This window comes from Helianthus annuus, chromosome 10 (genome assembly GCF_002127325.2).
Source record: "Helianthus annuus cultivar XRQ/B chromosome 10, HanXRQr2.0-SUNRISE, whole genome shotgun sequence".
NCBI classification, from domain to species: domain Eukaryota; kingdom Viridiplantae; phylum Streptophyta; class Magnoliopsida; order Asterales; family Asteraceae; genus Helianthus; species Helianthus annuus.
Genome location: NC_035442.2, coordinates 118,369,015 through 118,391,804, shown reverse-complemented (window position 1 = coordinate 118,391,804; position 22,790 = coordinate 118,369,015). Strand labels below are relative to the sequence as shown.

The 22,790-nt window shown below is 37.6% G+C and overlaps 1 protein-coding gene across 1 annotated transcript; it reads right to left on the bottom strand.

Moving 5' to 3' along the window:
- Positions 1 to 654: 654 nt before the first annotated feature.
- Positions 655 to 5,635, bottom strand: LOC110885186. Its single transcript, XM_022132870.2, has 4 exons — positions 5,254 to 5,635; positions 1,436 to 1,565; positions 1,170 to 1,323; positions 655 to 1,084 (listed from the first exon to the last, which is right to left on the bottom strand). The coding sequence occupies exons 1-4, from the start codon at positions 5,479 to 5,481 to the stop codon at positions 868 to 870; spliced, it is 729 nt and encodes a 242-aa protein (XP_021988562.1). The 5' UTR covers positions 5,482 to 5,635; the 3' UTR covers positions 655 to 867.
- Positions 5,636 to 22,790: the final 17,155 nt, after the last annotated feature.

Below are 22,790 nucleotides of genomic sequence, written 5' to 3'. Positions count from 1 at the left end.
TCGAAACCGAGCCGAACCGGGTTTTACCGCAGTGGGCCTTCAGGCAGGCGAGTTTTCCCCGGAACTGGTGACTCGGGTATGCATCCAACTTTGATCATTATGAAGGAGGGGCTGTATTTAGTTATCCATTAAAATAATCATGCAAAACCAAAATTCTTTATTTAATCATGCAAATGGGCTGAAGCCCAACTTCTGGTAGTTCCACTTGATAGGCAAGCCAATCCGTCAAATGATTCAATATAATTAATTGAAATAAATTATATTATAAATGAGAAGGAGATTAAACTAAATAATAACTTTCAATAAGATATTAAACTAATAATATTTAGTAGGAGGGTTATCTATAATATAAGATATTAAACTAAATAATATTTAGTAGAAAGATTATCTATAATTAATTAGAAGAGATTAAACTAAAATAATAATTATCGATAAGAGATGGGCTAATATGATGACAAGTGTCCCTAAAGTGGTTTCTTTTATTATATATAGATGTTGTATTGGTAATATAACGTAAGTTCACTATACATAGAAAAATTAATAGATATATAAAATAAATTCAGAGTTCATCTTTAAAGAGGGGCATAAAATGGGACAATGCCTAAAAGAGGATGTTAACAAAAAAAATGTTGAAAGAAATAATGTTGTAAAAGGTTTATGAAGCATTCAAGTTTTAATTATTTTGCTGAAAAGTGTTGGAATAGAGTAAAATCATGTCATAGCTTACAAGGCTAATGGGACAATCAGGTTACAAGATAATACATGCAACAAACTCTTTATAATAAAAATTCTAAACTCAAAAAGATCTCACTTCAATATAAAATAGATCATACATCACAAACCGACAGGCTCGAGAACTAACTTCTGCTAATCAAACTGTTGTCGAAGCTGCATTTCTGTTTCACTCTTCCATGTCGCGTGTGATGACTGGCCTTTCATTCGTTTATTCTTTTCCTTGTCTTTAATCATAGATCCTTTCTTCTTTGATTCCTCCGTCTCTTTGATTGGGCGGTCTCCACACACGGGGCACACCATCCCTCTTGCATTAGAAAATGTTTTCGGTATCCCACATTGCACACACATCCTGTAAAGAAAAACAACGTTGTCCTGAGTAGAAATTATAAAACAACATACTCTTTATCTGAAATAGAAAGTATTTTCAGAAGTACCTCAAAAGATCTGCAGCATCCTCTGCATTCGGATTAGTTGCAGTCATGACACGTTTTGCAGATCCTACGGACTCGGTTGAAGTTGCATTAGAGGCATCACTGCTTACCCTATCACGAATTCCAACTAACTGAGCTTTAGCCTGCAATACAGCCCCTATAAAAAAAAAACCATTTAAGAAATCTCATATTGTAATATGATCTAGTTATTTACAATATTTACCAATTTGCATAAAAAAAGGTTGTTGCAATGTTAAAAGAGAAATTACCTGCAGGCATGCCATTTTTATCTCTACGGTTTCTCCGATGACCATGGCGCCATAGTTGACTATCGTTATCTTTGTCTGCTGATGCCGATTCTCCAACAGAGTTGTTTAGAAACTGTGGTGGTCTTGAAATCTCCATTTATTCAAATGAAAGTATAATAAGTTTTTATGCGGACGACATGGTAAAATACTTTATTTATGTAGATAAAGATTATGATAACGTCACGAGTTCTAAAAATGTGTAAACAATTTATGATTACTTTTTCGTTTTTTTTTAATCATAGAAAACATCAAGGATCCACATCCTTTGAATAATTGCATTGAGATATATTATAAAGTTTCTGAAGTTTACGGAGTTACATCAACTTTGAAGTTGAAAAAACCTTTTAGGCTTCAACTCAAAGTGCACCGTTAATACAAAAAGAAAAAAAACTTACTACCTTCTGTAAGATGGTAAAAGACTTGATTGATATTATATGAATAATGCATTACAATATATAGAGAACGGATGCAGACCCTAGATACCTAATGGCCCGTGGGCTCATAGTATAAACCTAATAATAATATAGTCGAATACCTTCGTCCTAAACAACTATCTTCATTCTGGTTCTTTTGTGTGAGAGCTAAGTCTTTCAGATGCAAAATTTATATGATTATATGTAACAATGCTAGTAGTCCGATATATACAGCGAGCAACTATTCTAACATTTAAATTTTTTACCCTGTAGCAACTTAAAGATCCTAAAGTATTGTATTTATGTTCCTGCCTTGTGGGACAGATGGATTACTGAGAGCATCAATTAGCAACGCTGGAAATTTTATTGATACAACATCAGTATGCCAAAAATCTACATTAATATACTAAAGCAGTAATATAATTGATGCACTATCACTAGGCATACAGGTCACTGGCTTAAATGTCTCATCCCACATGTCCCAAGCATAGTTGTTAATAGCGACCATAGCGGTCGCTATAGCGCGCTTTATGGCGATGCGACTATGTGTCGCTAAGTTGGTTATGGCGATGAATAGCGAGCTTAGTGACAGTTTGGGTTTTTTTTTTTTTGATGTTAATATCAATTAGATATAGCTATAAAATAGCTGGATTTATAGGTTTTTGTTAAATATACATGTAAAATATCATATATACAAGATTATTTTGATGTAATATACATATAAAAAATTTCAAAATTCTTTTTCTAGTGTAATCGTTATTTATAAAATAGCTGTCGCTATTTGTCGCTATTCGCTACGTAGCCTATAGGTGCCTTGTCGCTATTCGCCATCGACAACTATGGTCCCAAGCCCTATCAACTGTCATAATATATAAGGAACAGCATTACAGCAATAACTATTTGGAGTACCGAATACATTATCATTAGGGGCTTATTTTGTAAACATTAAATCGTAACTAGTAGTTAGTTGAGTACTAATAGTATCAGTGTATCACACCAGAAGCACAACTTTAATCTGTTGATATCAAACCTCCAACCAAGCACATAGAAAAACTTTGTTAGGTGTTCTAACCTCTATCATCATAATTGCACTGGTAATAAGCAAGCCAAGACGGCCAGGGCTATGGCTGCATTAACGCAGAGTGTGTGGCCATCAGCTTAAACGGATTGCTAGTAGGCTCTATTGTCAATAAGACAATAACACATTGCAACAATTAGTAAGATAGCCTATCATCATCATCATCATCATCATCATCATCAACTTGTAGAAGGCTGTTTTAAAAGTTGTGCTGATACCATGAATAATTGTATAGTTCTGTTTCCCTAAATATATAATACATGAGTGTGTGTGTGTGTGTGTGTGTTTAAGGGAGGGTTATCTTGAGAACGCTAAAACCAAACAAACCAATTTTTTTTAATACATACCTCAATGTAATTAAAATACAACATCAAATAATTCAGTTCTCCTCTCAAAATCACTCTTATTAAAATTTTTACACATGTGTAAATTTGTTAAATACAACAAATTTACACGTGTAAATGAAAAAACTTACACATGTGTAAATTTTCAATATTTACGAATACATGTAAATTTAAACGACTAAATTTAATTTCCAACATTGTATTCGAATAATAATGATAAGTGTAAAAAAAATCGAATTTGAATTGTTTTTGACCAAGTTCTAGTGGTTTTTAAATTCGTTCTCACATTCTCGCAATATTTAGCGTTCTCCTTTAAACCCTCCCCTATATCTATATAGGGGAGGCTTCATGCGAGAACCACCTTTATGGCGAGAACCAATGTGAACACAACAAAATAACCTAAAAAACCTAACCCCCCCACCAATGTTGTAGAAGGCGCTAGTCGGGCGGTGAGGTACCGCCTAGGGATTAATCAGGATTAATAGGGATTAATCGGGATTAATCGGATTGGACTTTTTAAGTATAATTTTACAAATTTTTATTTATATATAGATAACTTTATACTTTTTATTAATAAATTTATAAGTTTAGGAGATAACTTTATACTTTTTATTAATAAATTTAAAAGTTTAGGAACCATATGTAAACTAGTGAAAGATAAAGGGGGTTAAATGTTAAAATACCTAAACTTAAATGTTAAAATAGCTTTATAACTAAAATTTGGGCTTTAAACCATGGGCCAGGTTTCAAAAATTGGGTTTATTGGGTCAAAAAACATGGGCCCGATTAGTCCGATTTTGACCGACTTTTACCGATTTTGTCCGATGTTTACCGACTTTGACCGATTTTTTTGACCGACTTGGATAAATTTAGGCGATTAGTCACCGATTAGCGCCTAGGCGCCGATTAATCGGCCGCCTAGGCCGATTTCTGCAACATTGCCCCACCCCCCAAAAACCTAAAAAAAATTTACCCCCCCCCCCAAGCTAAATGCTAAAAACTAAACCCCCCAAAAAACCTAAAAAAATCTAAAAAACACACAATTTTTTTTTTTTAATATTTTTTATGTAAAAATCGCTACTTTTAGTAGCTAAATTTTTTTTAATAACGAAATACAGCGATTTTTTAAGTAAAAAAAATTGTGTGTTCTTTTAGCTATTTTTAAGTATTTTTGGTTGTGTTCACATTGGTTCTCGCGGTTCTTGCAATAAAGGGTTGTTCCTAACGGATCCTTCTCCTATATATATATACCATAGTTGTTAATGGCGAATAGCGACAAACAGCGATAATGTACTTATATGCTACACAACGAATAACGATACACCAGATTTTTTTTCTAAATCTATATGTATATTATATCAAAATACCCTCGTATATACGCTATTTTACATGTATATTTAACAAAAACCTAAAATCCAATCGGTATTTATCTTAAAAAAAAACTGAAATCCCGCTATTTATGGCTATATACACTATAGCGACCTTCGACCTATACGCTACGCTATTCACTATAGCGACCGCTATTGAAAACTATGATATATATACAGAATAATAATAATCTTACCCTAACTATAAAAAGCTTAACCTAATTAACTAACGTTAACCCTAATTTACAATGTATATATTTAATTTAACAATCCCATGGTCTATAACAGTGTAAGAACAGTTGTATAAACTCCTTTTACTTTCTTCTCCTAACATTTACTCCAACAAATACACCAAAAATCAAACAATCACATTCTCCTACTAATTATTAAATAAACCTAAACCTTGAGCATCAAATTAGTACTACTCAAACACATAGCTATTTTCCACCTATGCTAACAATTCAATATTCCACACTAACTTAACTTCAAAACCACACAATTTCACTTGTAAAAATCAAATCTGATTCCATTAAAACAGAAAAATCCATGAATTGAGAGAGATAGAGTGAAATATTACTTCAGAAAATGCATCGAGTGCAGAAGGAAGCGAAGAAGATGACGAGGGATTGGGTGGATCGAACAAGGGCTTATTGAAATCGTTGCCGGTTGTAGGGTCACCGGAAACGTGTTTGTTGGGGCTGTGTAGGTCTTCGTCTTCGTCTTCGTCGGAGGTGAGGTATGGTTGCTTATCTTGTTCTTCTTCTTCTTCTGGAGATGAATAGCCCTGTAACAAAGACAAACTCATAGCTCCGAGATGATGAGGGTTTGTAGTTTCAAGTTTCAAGTTTGAAGTTTCAAGTTTGGGTGAGAATGTTGTCGTTGCAAATGGGCTCTTTTTATGGGCTTTCGTGATGGACAATTATGCAAGTGGGCCGGTTTCTAGTGATGCAAATGTTTAATAAATAAAACCAAAAAATTGCATATACACATCATCTTTCTCAATTTTCTAACCCTAAAACCCTAACCATCACATCTTGCCATCACCCCCACCGTTGATAATCAATGAACCATCATCCATCCATATGTGCCCGTTTAAAGACGAACTCTGACTAAGCTGCTACAGTTTTTCAAGCTCATTGGTACATGACCGGAGAAGTGATTGTCGCTCATGGTAAAATGTTTAAGAAGACCGGAGACACAGAATTTGGTAGGCAAAGGACCAGAGAGCATGCTGTAAGATATTGAGATCTTAGTTAGATTTATATATGGAGGAATGGAACCTACAAGATTATTCATGAACAAGAATAATTCAGAAAGGGGTGTTCTCTTACCTAATTTTGGTGGTATGGAGCCACTAAAATTGTTGTCACTCGAGTTCAACAATGTAAGCTGAGTGTAATTGGCAAAACAATACAGAATCGGCCCAGAAATGAAGTTATTGCTAAAGTGCATCCTTTTTATCCTACTGAAATTTCGGAAAGTAATTGGAATGGTACATGTGATACGGCTCTTTTACTTTAATCACCTGTCAAATTTCTTTAAACTGAAAACATTCATTTAAATTTACTTCAATGCTTTTTTACTCTATTCAGCGGATGTGCTGGTGGCGGCAGGTAGGATGAGGTGGTGGTGGTAAGATGTGGTGGTTAAGGTTTTAGGGTTAGGAAATTGGAGAAGATGATGTGTATATGCATTTTTTTGGTATTATTTATTAAACATTTAAATAAAAGCATGAATTGACCAGAATACCCTTAATTGAATAAAGTTAACTTAAAATTTTAATCCTGTTAGTGTTAAAGGACGTAGAGTGTAACGGGTTTTGCAAATAAAGTATTGTGATTGTAATTAATGAAGTTAAAGGCTATCCATTGCAATCTGGTACAAACATAAAGGACGAAAAGTGTAATTTATGCTAAATACTATGAGTTTATGACTATACTAATATTGTGAAAAACTCTCGAGCAGATATACTTATTTAGAAATACGTAAGGTTCTTATCCATTGCAATCTGGTACAAACATAAAGGACGAAAAGTGTAATTTACGCTAAATACTATGAGTTTATGACTATACTAATATTGTGAAAAACTCTCGAGCAGATATACTTATTTAGAAATACGTAAGGTTCTTGATTGATGTAAAATACACTAGAGGATACAGGAAAACCAAAGAGGACGAGAAATCGTGGACGCTTAAGTTTTACCAAGAAATGAGATTTGAGAAAAATGCAGACATAGGAGAAAACGCTAGTCGAATGGATATGGGTGTTCACGATAAAAGACAATCCAGTTTTTTTTTTGAATGATGGTGTATTCGGGCTCAGTGGCATGCCTCTTCATAGCCTAAATATAAATCCACACCTTAGACGGAATTACAACCGTTTTTGACGCTCGAGGATGATGCCCAACAATTGCATGAGGAAACCGATTGGCTCGTAAAACCCACTGACTTACTTTCCAAGAGAGATTTGTTGGCAACAAGATATAAAATTGGGTATCCCCTTTGGGAGAAATACAGAGTGTCGCTGAACCAAAAGGCCTTTGGCAAAAGACAATCTAGATGGATATGTCAAAAAATATAAGGTGTGACTTGCAACTGAATCAAACAAACGAACAAAAATGGAGATATATACAGGTGGAAAACCCATGAGTATTTTCTTATATTTTAATCAAACGAAGGCACAATTTAAACCAAAGCAAACTAATCCTATTTATAAGACTATTCTAACTTTCCTAAAGAAACAATCTATTCCTAAAATATGACTTGTTATCTCTAGACAATAATAAACCAAACTTTAAATATAATAATTAAAACAAACCCTAACTTTAAAAAAAAAAATTCAAGATTAGCCTATCATTCACCCCCTAATCTTGACATATCTATCTTCTTGCCTTCAAACCTTATCTTTAATTGTATGTGACATACTTGCTTAACGAGTTATGGAAACTTAGCATTCATTCCTTCCATGTTCAACTTTAAAGCCACATTGCTACGTTCTTTCTCGACTTGCTTTTTCTCATCAACTCGTTCATGACCAATACTTTTATGAATTCCAAACAAATACTTTGGAATCATTCCAAACTAAATTTCCCTTAACTAAGAAGATTGGTTTTTAACTTAGGTATGTAGAAAGCATCACAAAACGTTTTCCTTTTGCCATTCTTACTTACCATGGTTACACTCACTTTACCTTTGATTTCAATTAGGGATTCATTACCAAAGTTTACTTGACCTAAAACTTGTTTGTTTAAAGTAGTGAAGAATTCTTTCTTTCCATACATGTGGTTATTTGCACCATTGTCTAAGTACCAGTTCCTTCTTATTTTTCATCCTTTTCAAATATTCCTGGGATAACCCATTCTTTATACAAACTTACTTTCTCAATCGAATATGACACCATAAACAAGGAGGGATCACAATCATCTTCATCTCCCATCTTTTTTCACATTCACTTCTTCTTTCCCTTAGCTTGGTGCTATGTACTTACTCGAGTAGTGCCCAATACTATCACAATTGTAGCATCTCAAAGTCTTCTAACTATCTTGCCATTCATTTAGGTACTTTCTCCTTTTGTCCTGACCATGTTCGCCTTGATCATTATCATGTTCATTATTCCATCTTGGACTCTTTCTTTCTCTTCCATTAGATCTTTCACATCCTCTACCACATACTTGGTACTTATTGAATTTGCAGTGGAATATATCATCAGGATCATAGTTAGGAAATAATTTCAGAGTTTGTAAAACACCAAACTTTTAATATTAAACAAATGGGATAAAACCTATATTCGATTCAAATGTTTTTATAGGGATAAACCCTAACTGACAAAACATAAATTTCTTCTTTTTGTTCAGGTAATCATAGCCATTTTATTTAAGCCTTCAGTGCTCCATAGCGGGCTTCTTTTACCTTCACAGTAAGTTACCTGAAACATGTTTGAGAACATTTTTATCAGCAAAAAATACTGGTGAGTTCATTCAATTTTACAAAAAGACACAATGTTATATTTTACAGTATCAAGGGTGATTACATTGTTTATCTCTATCAAATACTCAAATCGGTATTTGTCACTCGACCAGATCTGTGACTATGGTCATATCACACATAGCTAACCCGTTGATGGTGAAGCTTTATCAAGTAATGTATACAAAACCACACATACTGACAACAATTTCCAGAATACAAAAACTTAATCACTGTAAGTATAACTGAAAAACATTTAGGGTTTTGAAATGCATTTGGTAAAAAGAAAGAATGACTCAATTTGAAGACTTAGGGTTTTAACTTAAAGCCTCCTGGTATAATTCCTAATAAAAATGTACAATGCACACGTGTTAGTGTGATAACCTAACTCAAACTTTATCGATACATCATGAGATCAAAACGCCAACGTAGTTAACAAAGTATAGCCTTATTCAGGCAGCACCTTGACATCCGTTGCTGGGTTTTGGATCGATCGGACAGGGTATCAAATTAGTTATCAGGGGTTAAAACACTTACAATAGGGCAAAGCTATGCAGAATTTAGGGGTGTACTACAAAGAAAACGAAGATAAGAGCAGAGAATTTCGTCAAAAGTTGAGCGAAATAGTGTAACAGCTTCAGTCCCAAGCTTCTGAATTTATAGGGCCACCCGGGTCTCCCCCTCGTGTCGCGCACGGGTCTGGGGACACCTCTGGGTGTCGCGGCCGACACCCCTAGCCCTAGACTATCCTTGTTGCTCGTATAGCCTGACCATTTGTTGTTTTCGAGTCCCACACGTCCCGACACCCTGCCGCGCATCGTGGGAGTTTTAGGGGATCCCCCCATGTGTCTCTTGAGAGTTCAGTTTCAAGATTCTTTGTTTTTCATACTGGTTCGCGCCGTACAAGTCTGTGGCTGCGATCAGAGGTCCTTATGAGGTGTTTTGGGTGTTGTTACATCCTCCCTACCTTGTTTTAAGTCTCGTCCTTGAGATTCACTAGAGCAAGTAAGGATACTTCCGTTTCATCTCTGCTTCTAGTCCCCATGTGTATTCTGGTCCTCTTTTCGAGTCCCATTTTACTTTGACTAGCACTAACTTCTTGTGCTTGAGATTCTTAATCTTTCTATCTTCAACTTATATTGGTTTTCCACAAAATTTAGTTTTTCATTTACCTCTATGTCTTGAAGAAGTACTACTAATGATTCGTCGGCTAAACATTTCTTTAAGTTACATACATGAAATACATCATGTACTCCTGCCATTTCTTCAGGTAACTGTAGCTGATAAGCTACTAGTCCTATTTGTTTGATAACTTCAAAAGGTCTAACGTATCTTGGGCTTAACTTTCCTTTCTTACAAAATCTGACAATTCCTTTCCATGGTGAAACTTTTAATAGCACTTTGTCTCCTACTTGAAACTCTAATGGTTTTCGACGATTTTCTGCAAAATTCTTTTGACGGTCTCGTGCTGTTTTCAGTCTTTCCTTGACTTGAATTATTTTGTCAGTTGTTTCTTATACAATTTCAGATCCTGACAATTGCTTTTTTCCTATTTCTGCCCAACATACAGGTGTTCGGCATTTTCGTCCATAGAGTGCTTCAAATGGTACAATATTAATGCTTGTATGATAACTATTGTTGTACGAAAATTCTATTAATGGTAAGTGATCGTCCCAACTTCCTCGAAAGTCTATCACACAGGCTCTGAGCATGTCTTCCATAGTCTGAATTGTCCTTTCACTTTGTCCATCTGTTTGAGGATGATAAGCTATACTTAGATTTAATCGGGTTCCCATAGCTTTTTGAAAACTTGTCCAAAAATGAGAAGTAAAACGACTATCTCTGTCAGACACAATAGATAAAGGAATCCCATGTAGTGAGACTATTTCATCCACTTACAGCTTGGCTAATTGTTCCATACTGAAAGTTTCCTTCATCGGTAAGAAATGTGCAAATTTAGTTAATCTATCCACAATCACCTAGATTGTGTCATTACCCTCTCGTGTCTTGGGTAGTTTGGTAACAAAATCAATTGTTATCAATTCCCATTTCCAAATTGGCATCTTCAATTGCTGAAGTAACCCTGAAGGCTTTTGATGTTCAGCTTTAACTTGTGAGCAAGTTAAACATTTAGCAACATAACTTGCTATGTCCTTTCTCATTCCTATCCACCAAAAGTTTCTCTTTAGATCTTGATACATCTTGTCATTTTCAGGATGCATCGTATACTTGGACTTATGAGCTTCTTATAAAATTCGATTTCGTAGATTCCCTTGGATAGGTACCCAGATTCTTTTCTTATGGAATTTCCAAATTCCATCTGTTCCTTTTTCTAATTCTTTTATCATTCCTTTTAACCCCTCAGCATCATTCTTGATTGCTGCTCCCTCTACCTTTTTCAATTGTTCATTTAAATCTATCTATAGGTTTAATTTGAGAGCATGTACCCTCTTTGGCTTTTCATGATACTTTCGACTTAAAGCATCAACTACTACTGATGTGCGTGAAGTGTGCTATATATTTTATGTATATTTTAAGCCCTTTTACACTTTTTAGCCAAGTTTTAAATTTATAAAACATGATATTTACTAACACTAAACACACATATGGGCAAGTGCACCCATCGTGAGCGTAGTATAGTATTGGTAAGTACCGAGGTCGTCCAAGGACACAAGAGCTTTTAATACAGGTTTATCCTCAACGTCTAATCAAATCAAAAGTTAGAAAAAAGGTTTTTAAACTAGAAAATAAAACTAACTAAAATGCTGAAAATAAAAATAAAAGTAAAAACAGATAGACAAGATGAATCACTTGGATCCGACTCGTGTGTAGTGTAACCTTTGATTATTTCCGCACTTTTGCACTTTTAAGAGATTATCTTAGTTATTGTAGTAGGCCCCTCTTTTGAAGGTGACGTTACCCTCAACCCAGTAGTTTGAGTTAGCAAGGATACAATCCTAAAGGGTCGGATTATTGAAAGATAATTAATTAAGTTATTAATGCATAATGTGGTAGGCCCCTCTTTTGAAGGTGACTTTACCCTTGGCTAAGTAGTCTGAGTCAGCAAGGATACAGTCCTAAGTAGCCGGGTTAAAGTTTTAATAGTAGCTTATATATGAGGGGATTAAATAGTTTGGACCCCGCCATCCAATACCGGTGGATATTGAAGGAGGTCCTACTAAATTTGACCCAGGTCCTTGCAGGATCTATACACTGAACAAGGCAAGACTCTTACCAAACCGTTCCCTTAACCCCTGACCAGGTAGCCAACATATCTCCATATAGACCGTGGAGATATGAATGGTGAAAATCTTTATTTTATATAGACAGTAAAATAATGCCAAGACACCACGGACAAACGATAAGGAAGAATCTCCTTCAACATAAGAAACTAGTTATTAAAGTCATTAATACATAACCAAATAAAAAGTGCGAAAAGATTAAAAATAAAAAGTATTACACTAGACACTTGTTTTCACCAAGTGATGTAAGAGACTTAGGCAAACATGGCCTTTGATTGTCAAGAACTCTTACGATCAATCTTGGATCCCGAGTCGACTCACAGACTCTATGATGGATGATGGATGATGGTGGTGGATGATGGTGTTGTGATGGTGGTGGTGGGTGGGTGAAGTGTGAGAGAGGTGGTGTGTGACACCCCAAGAAAACCAGGAAACCATGCAACTTAACCAGCTTCCTTAGTGAGTACGTGCTAAATTTCGGGACGAAATTTCTTTCAACTTGGGGATAATGTGACAACTCGTATTTCAGAACCTATCTTTGTGCTTAATGTAATGTACGTGAACTTTGTGTGATTATCTGATATGTTGACTTAATGAATGTTTATGAGACATTATGTTTGTATTATGTGAATGTATGTATGTATATATCTATATGACTCGGATCGCACAACACAACCCGATCGCACAAGCCCATGTTGGGCCGAACATCTCATCCTTGTCACACTTTCCACTCGGTCCACTATGATTGAACCCGAAACCAAATGGGCAGCCCATGATGGGTTCGGCCACTCACCTATTTAAACTAAGACACAACCCTTAGGGGGGGGGGTGTTTCCTCATTGTTTGTAAAACACTCAAAACACACACAAAACCCTACCCCCTCCTTCTCTCCTTCGAAGATCGACGGCAGCCCCCCCACCATTCGAAGCTTTCGTATCTCGCTCCAACCAATCCATTCGAACATCCCGGTTAGTGTTTCATTATGGTTTGATTGAATGATAAACGATATTATGATTTGTTATGATCTTGATGTTATGATTTATATGAAAACTAGGGTTCATGCTAGAAGATTTATTAATGAAATTGTGATCATGAGTCTAGGGTATGTGTTTGGTTTGGTATTAAGAATTTCAATGGAAACTGTTATGTTTAATGATTTGGATCGACTGATCAAAGGAATAGGATCGATAGTCTGGCATATCAAAACGATTTTTGTGATATAAAACTGATTAAGGATTTGTTCACTAACTCGTATGATTCAAATAAATGTGTTGTGGTGTTAACTGATTATTGTTCTTGAGTAGTTAATTAGGGTTCTTATGAATTAATGATGATTGGTTGATTTGATCGAGTATATGTTTAGTTGAAACTGTTAGAATTAATCTTGCAAGATAAAAGGAAACAAGTTAATTGATCGCATAATTTTAGGAAACATGTAACTGATCACACAAGTCTCTTAATCGCACAAGGACGAGTCGCATAAGATCTGACATGATCGTACAAGGGGCTGATCGCACAAGTGTGGTCGCACAAGCTAGGTACAACCATTTAAGCACAGTGCACTGTTTAGATATGCATGATCGCACAAGACCGTGTGGATCACACAAGACAGTGCCGATCGCACAAGGCTTGGGCCACACACATCTGTTGAACATTTCTATGCTATTGGGTCTAAAGGCCTAAATCCCAGTCGCACAAGATTATTAGGGTCGCACAAGTTGTTTGTTCGTTTAATAGTTGGTCCGTATAGATTTGGGTTGCATGTTTTGGGCAGGGAACTATTGGGCTTCATTTATTGAATCGCACAAGACTTTTGGGCTAATGAACTTGTGCAAGCCCAATCATTTGAGTCGCACAAGTTCGGATATGTTATATGCTTGACTGATAACGTGGTTGCTATGATCATCATATGTTCGTAACTTGCTAGTTCTGTATAAACATACGTGCACTACTTGAACCTAGACCTGACTTGTATGGTAACCATGTTAGGACGTGGTTGACCCCTAGCAGCTCGATTGACCTTTCGCTTAATCTGCTGAGCTAACCTAAGGTGAGTTCACATTTTCTACAAAGCATGATAATTCCCGGTGGGTAGGGAATGGGTTAAGGAATATGGATTCCTCGTCCTTCTTGGGATGGACAGTACGGGTTAAGGAATGTAATTCCTCGTCCTCTTGGACAGTTTAAAATTCACTAGACCAAAACTCGATCACGAAGTCCCTCCTTTTATATCGACTTAATCGCCGGGCCAATGGCGAGCGGGTCATTAGTTAGATAGCGCTATTTAGGTCTGACAAGCCTCACACCGTGCCGCAGAGGACGGGCGTGAACTAATGGATCTGGGCACGTCAATGATGATAGACATTGACGCTAAGGGCACATAAACATGATTAACGTCGGTAGTCGATATGGTAACGAGTCTAGTAGTATAAACACGGGGTAGCCCCCACGGCTGGATTGCCAGAGTAAACGAGGTTAAACAAAATACGTTTTCAACTATGGGGTACCCCCCCCCCCACGGTAAGGATTCCAGATAAAGGAAACTACGTTTTTGGAATAAGTTAAACAAACACCCAACTGTGAACTCGCTCAACTTTGTTGTTGACTCGTTACTACATGATTTGCAGGTCATTAGGTACTTAGCTGGAGCTTGCATGGGGAAGAGTCATTGTGGGACATGGAATGTTGAGTTCCATGTGAAACATTTGAACTTTTAAAACTTATGATTTGGTTTTACACTTTATGCCTCCGCTGATACTTGAATTTGGTAAATTTATTTTGGACACCAATTATATTATGGTTGGTGTATCTTTATTATATTACATTGTTCAATATGATTGGTGGCTTGATCCTGGTCAGTCACGCCTCCATGCGGTGATACTCCGCGTGTGGATTTTGGGGGTGTGACAGATTGGTATCAGAGCCATTGGTTATAGTGAACTTGGTTTTAAAAAGGGAAAAAGTTTTGATAAAACCAGACTATAACCTATACAGTGCTCAACGATCCACAACGACGCTTCGCTCCACGTGCAAGGCTCGACACTATAGGTGATATGATTTACATTTATATTGCCTGCTTGTTAGCTTACATAGAACATTGTTCATGGTATGCTTAGATAACATAGTAACGACTGTTTGCAACATTACGTGTTTACTCTCTTCTGCCACTCCACACGTACGCATCATCGCGACACTTTTCTCACTTATGCTCTCTTTATTGTAAAGATCATGAGTGGACGTATTAACCTAACTCAAGCCCAGCTGACGGCTTTGATCAATGAACAAGTTGTTGCGGCACTTGCAGCCGCTCAGGCAGGAGGTATACCCTGCCATTTCATCTCACTCTAGGATCTCTAGGTCCTACTCTTGTGAACCAACCCTTGTGTTAAACTTTGTCCTTTCTTACTCTCACGACAGGTCAACTTGCACAGCCTCCTGTGTGCACTTTCAAAACCTTTATGGACTGTCGACCTAGTACCTTCAGTGGTACCGAAGGAGCTGTAGGACTCCTCCACTGGTTCGAGAAGCTCGAATCTGTTTTCGAGATGTGTGAATGCCCTAAGGCTCATAGGGTGAAATATGCCACTAGTACTCTCGAAGGTGTAGCACTCACGTGGTGGAACGCTCAGGTTCAGATGCTGGGGTTGGTTGCTGCTAATGCCACCCCATGGAACGACTTCAAGGATTTGATCAAGGAAGAGTATTGTAGTCGTGATGACATCCACAAATTGGAAGTGTAATTCTACAACCTAAAGATGACGGGGTCTGAAATTGAGGCGTATACGAAGAGGTCGAATGAACTAGCCGTGTTGTGTCCTACTATGGTGGACCCTCCTATCAAGTGTATCGAGCTGTATCTTAAGGGTTTAGTGCCAGAAATTCAAAGCCATGTGACTTCAGCTAACCTCGCTACTATCCAACAAGTTGTTCATTTGGCTCATCGTCTTACTGATCAGGCAGTCGAGCAGGACAGGCTGCCCAAATGTATTGGTACTACTATTGTTTCTGATGCTCCCAGCGACAGCAAGCGCAAATGGGATGGAGTCTCAAGCAAGGGTTCAACTTCAGTCCAGTCTCAGTCTCAGCAGTGAAAGAATGATAACTACAAGAGCCCTAGTCAATCATCTGGTAACCAAAGTCAGGGTGGGTACAGGGGAATCCACCCCAAATGCAATCGCTGTAACCTACACCACAGCGAGCCATGCACCAGGAGTAACTGTCATCGGTGCAACAAGCCAGGCCACGCAGCAAAGGATTGCAGGAGTTTACGCCCCGCGAATCAGAATCGTCAGCAACAACAAACCCCACAGAATGAACGCCAGCAGCAGCAACAGCAAGGAATCAACAAAGGGTGCTTTCAGTGTGGTGTGAAAGGCCACTTCAAGAGAGACTGTCCCCAACTGAACCAGAATCAGAACAACAACAATAATAACAATCAGGGGAATGGAAACAACAGGGGTAACAACAACAGCAATGGCGCCAGGGGACGTGCATTAGTGATTGGTCAAGGAGATGCAAGGAACGATCCCAACGTCGTGACGGGTAAGTTCCTACTAGACGACTACTATGTTTCTGTTTTGTTTGATTCGGGTGCCGATACTAGTTATGTGTCCTTAAAAGTTAGTCAGATGCTTAAGCGTGCCCCAATTTCCTTAAACACCAAGCACACTGCAGAGCTAGCAAATGGTAAAAGTCTTGAATCCACGCATATAATTAAGGGTTGTAATCTCGTCTTAGCTGGTCAGACTTTCTCTATCGACCTCATTCCTATCGTTCTGGGTAGTTTCGACGTTGTTATCGGGATGGATTGGTTATCCCAACATCGAGCGGAAATCCTTTGCAAAAAGAAGATTTTCCGCATCCCTCGTTCTGGAGAAGAACCTCTAGTGATTCGTGGCGACAAGAGTGGTGCTGTCGTGAGCATCATCTCTTTCCTTAAGGCCCAGAAGTGTTTGCAAAAGGGCCACACCGCTATTCTAGCCCTCGTGACTGACACTTCATCGAAGGAAAAGAAGATGGAGGATATTCCTATTGTACGTGACTTTCCAGAGGTATTCCCTGAGGAATTACCTGGTCTTCCGCCTCATCGTCAAGTTGAATTTCAAATCGAGTTGGCTCCTGGAGCAGCACCAATAGCTCGTGCACCATATCGCTTAGCCCCATCAGAATTGGAAGAACTATCTACGCAACTACAAGAACTCTTGGATAAGGGTTTCATACGTCCTAGCTCTTCGCCCTGGGGAGCTCTAGTTTTGTTTGTGAAGAAGAAAGACGGTACCTTCAGAATGTGTATTGACTATTGTGAGCTCAACAAGGTGACCGTGAAGAATCGTTATCCTCTTCCGCGTATTGATGACCTGTTCGACCAGTTGCAAGGGTCGAGCTTCTTCTCAAAGATTGATCTGAGATCGGGATATCACCAGCTGAGAGTCCGAAATGAGGACGTCTCCAAAACAACATTTAGAACTCGTTATGGGCACTACGAGTTTCTGGTCATGCCTTTCGGGTTGACGAACGCACCTGCGGTCTTCATGGATCTTATGAACCGAGTGTGCAAGCCTTACCTGGATAAGTTCGTTATAGTTTTCATCAACGACATCCTGATCTATTCTAAGAGTCAGGAGGAACACGAGGAGCATCTACGACTTATTTTGGAACTTCTTCGAGCAAAGCAGCTTTATGCCAAGTTTTTGAAATGTGACTTCTGGCTTCATGAAGTCCATTTTCTAGGCCATGTGGTAAACAAGGATGGGATTCATGTTGACCCGTCCAAGGTAGACTCGATCAAGAATTGGCCTGCACCCTGTACACCAACAGAAATCCGCCAATTCCTGGGTTTGGCAGGCTACTACAGAAGGTTTATCAAGGACTTCTCTGTGACAACCGTCACTTTTCCGTACATTTCGTACACTAAATGAACAGTGATATGTGCCTTAATGAACATACATGATCTAGTTTACAAGAGAAATAAGTTTCTGAATTCCATACAAGTGAATTCATGTACGTTTTATACTACAAAATATTGCTTTATGCAAAAACGAGAGCGTTGCGTCAAAAATATTAGTAAACTCACCGGTAAGACACACTGTGTCAACGGAACTGCAGAAAGCAGTCAGACAATAAAATTGGAGCCTAGGTGTAGGTCCAATAACAAGAATACATTAAAACCCAAGAGTACATACAAGGGTTTAATATATATGCTATATGAAAGCAAAAATAAGCACTAAAAAGCACCCGAAACACACTTTAAGAGCAGAACTAATTGCGACAAAACTGCGAAACGAACGTTGATGGCCGCCCGGATAATATTTAATCCCACAAATATTCTGTTATGATTAAAATTTTATTTTAATCAGGTTCGTGTTGAAAAATAAATTAAAACGCTTAAAAACGTTATTTTTCAAGTTTAAGCACGTACCGTGTGTTCATACGCGACACAGTGCTTACACTGCAAAACGCAGACAACGCAGAAAACCTAGGAATATTCCAGGAATATGCTAGGAATATGCTAAGAATATTCTAGGAATATGCTAGGAATATGCTAGGAATATTCCAAGAATATGCTAGGAATATGCTAAGAATATTCCAGGAATATGCTAGGAATATTCCAAAGAATATGCTAGGAATATGCTAGGAATATTCCAGGAATATGCTAGGAATATGCCAGGAATATTCCAGGAATATGCCAGGAATATGCTAGGAATATTCCAGGAATATGCCAGGAATATGCTAGGAATATGCCATATGGAATGTCTATAAATACCTTGAGATGGCACACTAGACAATTCACCACCCAACACCACAAAACTACTCTCTCCTCTCCCTCAAAAACTTTCGGCCGAACACCCCTTGATCATCCATCATATTTTTCGATTTTGTTCTTCACATTCCAACATCATACAAGTGTCAAGTGTCACGCATAAGAAGGCTTGGTGCACTCGGAGCTCGAAGGACCTCTTTCTCTAGCTTTTATCCACCACATTCGCGTCTAGATACTTCCATAGCCTCGAGCTAGTGGTATGTTGCTTAAAACACATTCTTGAGCTATTTTGAAGTGGTTAATGTGATGTGTAATGATTAAAACTAGAAATCTCACAAAATGGTGTATTAAAGTCTACTAAAAACATGAAAAATGATGGTTAAAAGCTCACTAGTTGTGTAAATGTTGTAGTAATTGAAATTTGTGATTATTTAGGCCCGATCTACGTTGTGGTAGCTCGGATCATCATTTAACCCTGTTTGGTTAACATCATGGATCTTGACATAAGCTTGTTTGAAATGGTGCAAGGGTTAAAAGGTGAAACTCTACCACACAAGAAACATGAACTTGTGTAAAAGTATTTTTACTTATGAAATAGTGTCTAAAACTAGCCGATCTATGTGTCCACAAGTGGTATTTTCAAAAGACCAAGCGTCAAAAGAAATCACATGTTCTAATCCGGATCTTACACAAACAAAAGTGATTTTTTGTGATCAAACAAGTGTGCGAACACTAGTGTAACAAAAGTTTTAACAAAGAAATAATTTTCGTAAAAACCGACTAGAAGTTGTGGAACTTCATATTCTTTAAAAATAAAGTTTTTTTTTTAAGAAATTAAACTTATTTTTAAAGATAACAAGACTTACTAAATGTGCTAGTAAATTACTACACATTTTTGTAAATATGCAAGTTCATGAAATGGGGAAAATTAGTGATTGTTGTTGATGATTATTGTTGATAATTGTTGTTGATGATTATTGTTGATAATTGTTGTTGATGATTATTGTTGATAATTGTTGTTGATGATTGTTGGCGATTTAAAAGAAAATAAACACATGTTTTGAAAACATGGGAAACCTCCATTTTTAGGGGAAACTCTGTCAAAATTTTTATAAATTTTGACACTTAGAAAAATATAAGTTTTTGAAGAACTTATTCCCTAAAAATGTATTTAAAGGTATTACCAAGGTTTCCCTAATTTTTGGTGATAAGAAATGAGGATTTCTTCAAAAATAAAAGTGGATATAAATATATATTATTTTATCACCAACTTTTGTGCCAAGTGTATATAGTATGTGTTATACGTGCTAGCGTATTGAGACGTAAAGATACACTAAATACTCATGAGGAGTATAAACATAAAAATACACATACAACATGCTTAGACACATACAAGAGGATATATTTATGAAAATATATTACTTGGACAAAATACATAACTCGGGTGCAAAATACAAGATACGTATATTTATTTTTGAGAAAATGATATAAGACAAATAGTTAAAAATATAAATATTTTTAACACAAGAACACAAATACAAAAGATAGTGACTTGCACTTGTGCGATACAAGTCTAGTGACTAACGTTAATAAAACGCGTTTAGGTCACGACGCTAGATAAGCAACTCCGGTGAAGTTTACGACGCAGGAACGCAAAGTTGTGAGTTCATGCTCCCCCTTTTCTTTAACTGTTTTTGGTTTTATAACTCTCGGGGGTGAAATACATGTTACAAATATTATAATTTTTTTACAAGTAGTAAAAATACAAGAAGCACTCTTGGTGAGAACGAGTACCGAGTGCAATACGAATCGAGAATACAAAAATACGAGAAGCACACTTGGTGAGAACGAGAACCAAGTATGATGTGCTTTAAGAAATGCCTAGAAATTACTAGATCATGTGAGCATAGACTTAATACTAAAAATGCCATAAAGTCTTGGTGAAAACTAGTACCAAGCCATTAAAAACATTCAGTAATTAGGGACGAGGGTTAGATCTAACGGGTACGGCCGAGCCCCACTCATGGTCCTTATGTGACCTCTTGAGTGCTTCGGTGTCCCAGTCGAGGTAAATCGACACAGTCGAGGTAAATCGACACAGTCGAGGGTAATCGACACAGTCAAGGGAAATTGACACAGTCGAGGTTAATCGACACAGTCGAGGGTAATCGACATAGTTAAAGGAGCCAACACTAATGCTCCATAAGTCCTCACATGCCTTAAAGGAGCCAACACTAATGCTCCATATGTCCTCACATGCTGAAATGTCTTTGTACAAACATTCAATTAGTACGTGGTGTACACAAGAAAACTTGATTTTTGCAAGAATACTTTATTTATACAAGATACATACCATGTTTTCATACTCGGTATGCAAAACGCATGAACTCGCTCAACTTTATGTTGATGTTTTCCAAAATTACATGTATTTCAGGTGACAGGATGGATCTTGGGCGCAAGTGTTGTAACTAGAAGTAGACTACAAGTTTAGATGTCATCCACTTTTGTTGAATTGTAACCTAGATGAAGGTTGTGTTTTAAAACTTAAATGACAAGTGTTTGTGATCCTCAAAATTTTCCGAATGGATGAACATCGTTTTAAATCATGTAGTTGTTTATTATGATCGAATGCAATGATAACAAGCTAGTCACACATCATACGCTTCCGCAAAAGACAGGGTGTGACAGTTTGGTATCAGAGCTTCGATTGTAGTGAACTAGGATTCCTTCTCGAGTCTAGACTACAATCACTAAAGTGCTTTCACAAAAACATTTTACAAAATGGTTTTCATTGCATTCACGAAGGCGCCCAAGATCCACGAGTCAGACACTTTTCAAAGAAAAGACAAGGCAAGGACATTAGTGAGGAATACCCATAAAGTAAGGTGCCAACCAAGGCATAGTCTACAAAAATTAGACTTGACAAAATGACCCCCCCCCAAAACGAGAGTTATACGTGGTATAATGCATTAAGTTACTTGATTATGCTAAGTAGCATATTTGTTATTTGTATTCATGCATACGAATAAGTGTACGGAATGATTATTGACGTGAATAAAATTCTTTCGACTCCGACTCCTATTACGGTACGTGACTCGCACGATGAAGCTATCGACCTCGCGTCCTTTGCAAAGCTCGTGGCTGGGAGTGATTACCAGACAAGACTCTGAGCTTACTTCCGTAGGAGATGGCTGCTCTTCCCTCTCGAACGTGAAGATGCCAAACTACGGTGGTGATGACGAGGCAGAGGCGGCGACCTTGAACGAACTCTTAATCAACGGGACGAGATCCCTCCGGATTATGTGAAGCAAAATTGACAACATACTTGACTAGAAAAGGAAGATGAAGTATTCATCACGAAGGTGCCCCTCCAACTACTAGGAATTCTCTCCATTCCTATTCTATCTAATCATCGTGCCTATACGCGCATAACAGTAACGAATGTTAGCGCATGGACCTCCGCAATGGTCCTTTCCATGGCAAGGAGTGTAAGGACAGTAGTGTCCCCTCCTAGATCAATCATCTGCTTGGACGAGAGAAAATTGGGGTAACTGTGCAAGACAATTTATTATTACGGGGGCCCACGTAATAACGACTTGTAGTGCACAGAAATCCTGGTGGACTCTACGGGTCGAGCTAATGAAAACCACACCAAATTCAATGTATAGGTGTCCTCACCTTCATCTGGTAGAACATCACATAGATCAGTGCTTTAGCACGTAAGAAAGTAGGAAGCCTGTCTCAGCCTACTTCGTGACTGACACTTCTACCTGCGTACGAGACGTTTGAGGAAAACGACATTTAAGCAAGTGAAGATGAGAAACATTCAAGAGATTCAACGACTTTGCACTCTCTATCACCCATACACGAGCAACCCCCTCTAAGGGAAAATGTACGCCCTAGTAAAGCCAAAAACCTAAGAAAACCAATGTAGCGGGAAATAACTGAAACCTAAATGACCGAGGCAATGTAACCACAAGTTCGTTTTAAGCCAAGTTGGCAAGCCTAAGTGAAGGCTCAGTAACTGTTTCCCGCTCATACATTGAGTATTTATGTATACATGTGAAATTGGGTGATTACATAATGGCTTATGGTGCTATGTACCTCATAGACACCTGGAATGTTGCCTAACCTACTTCATACCGTTTTG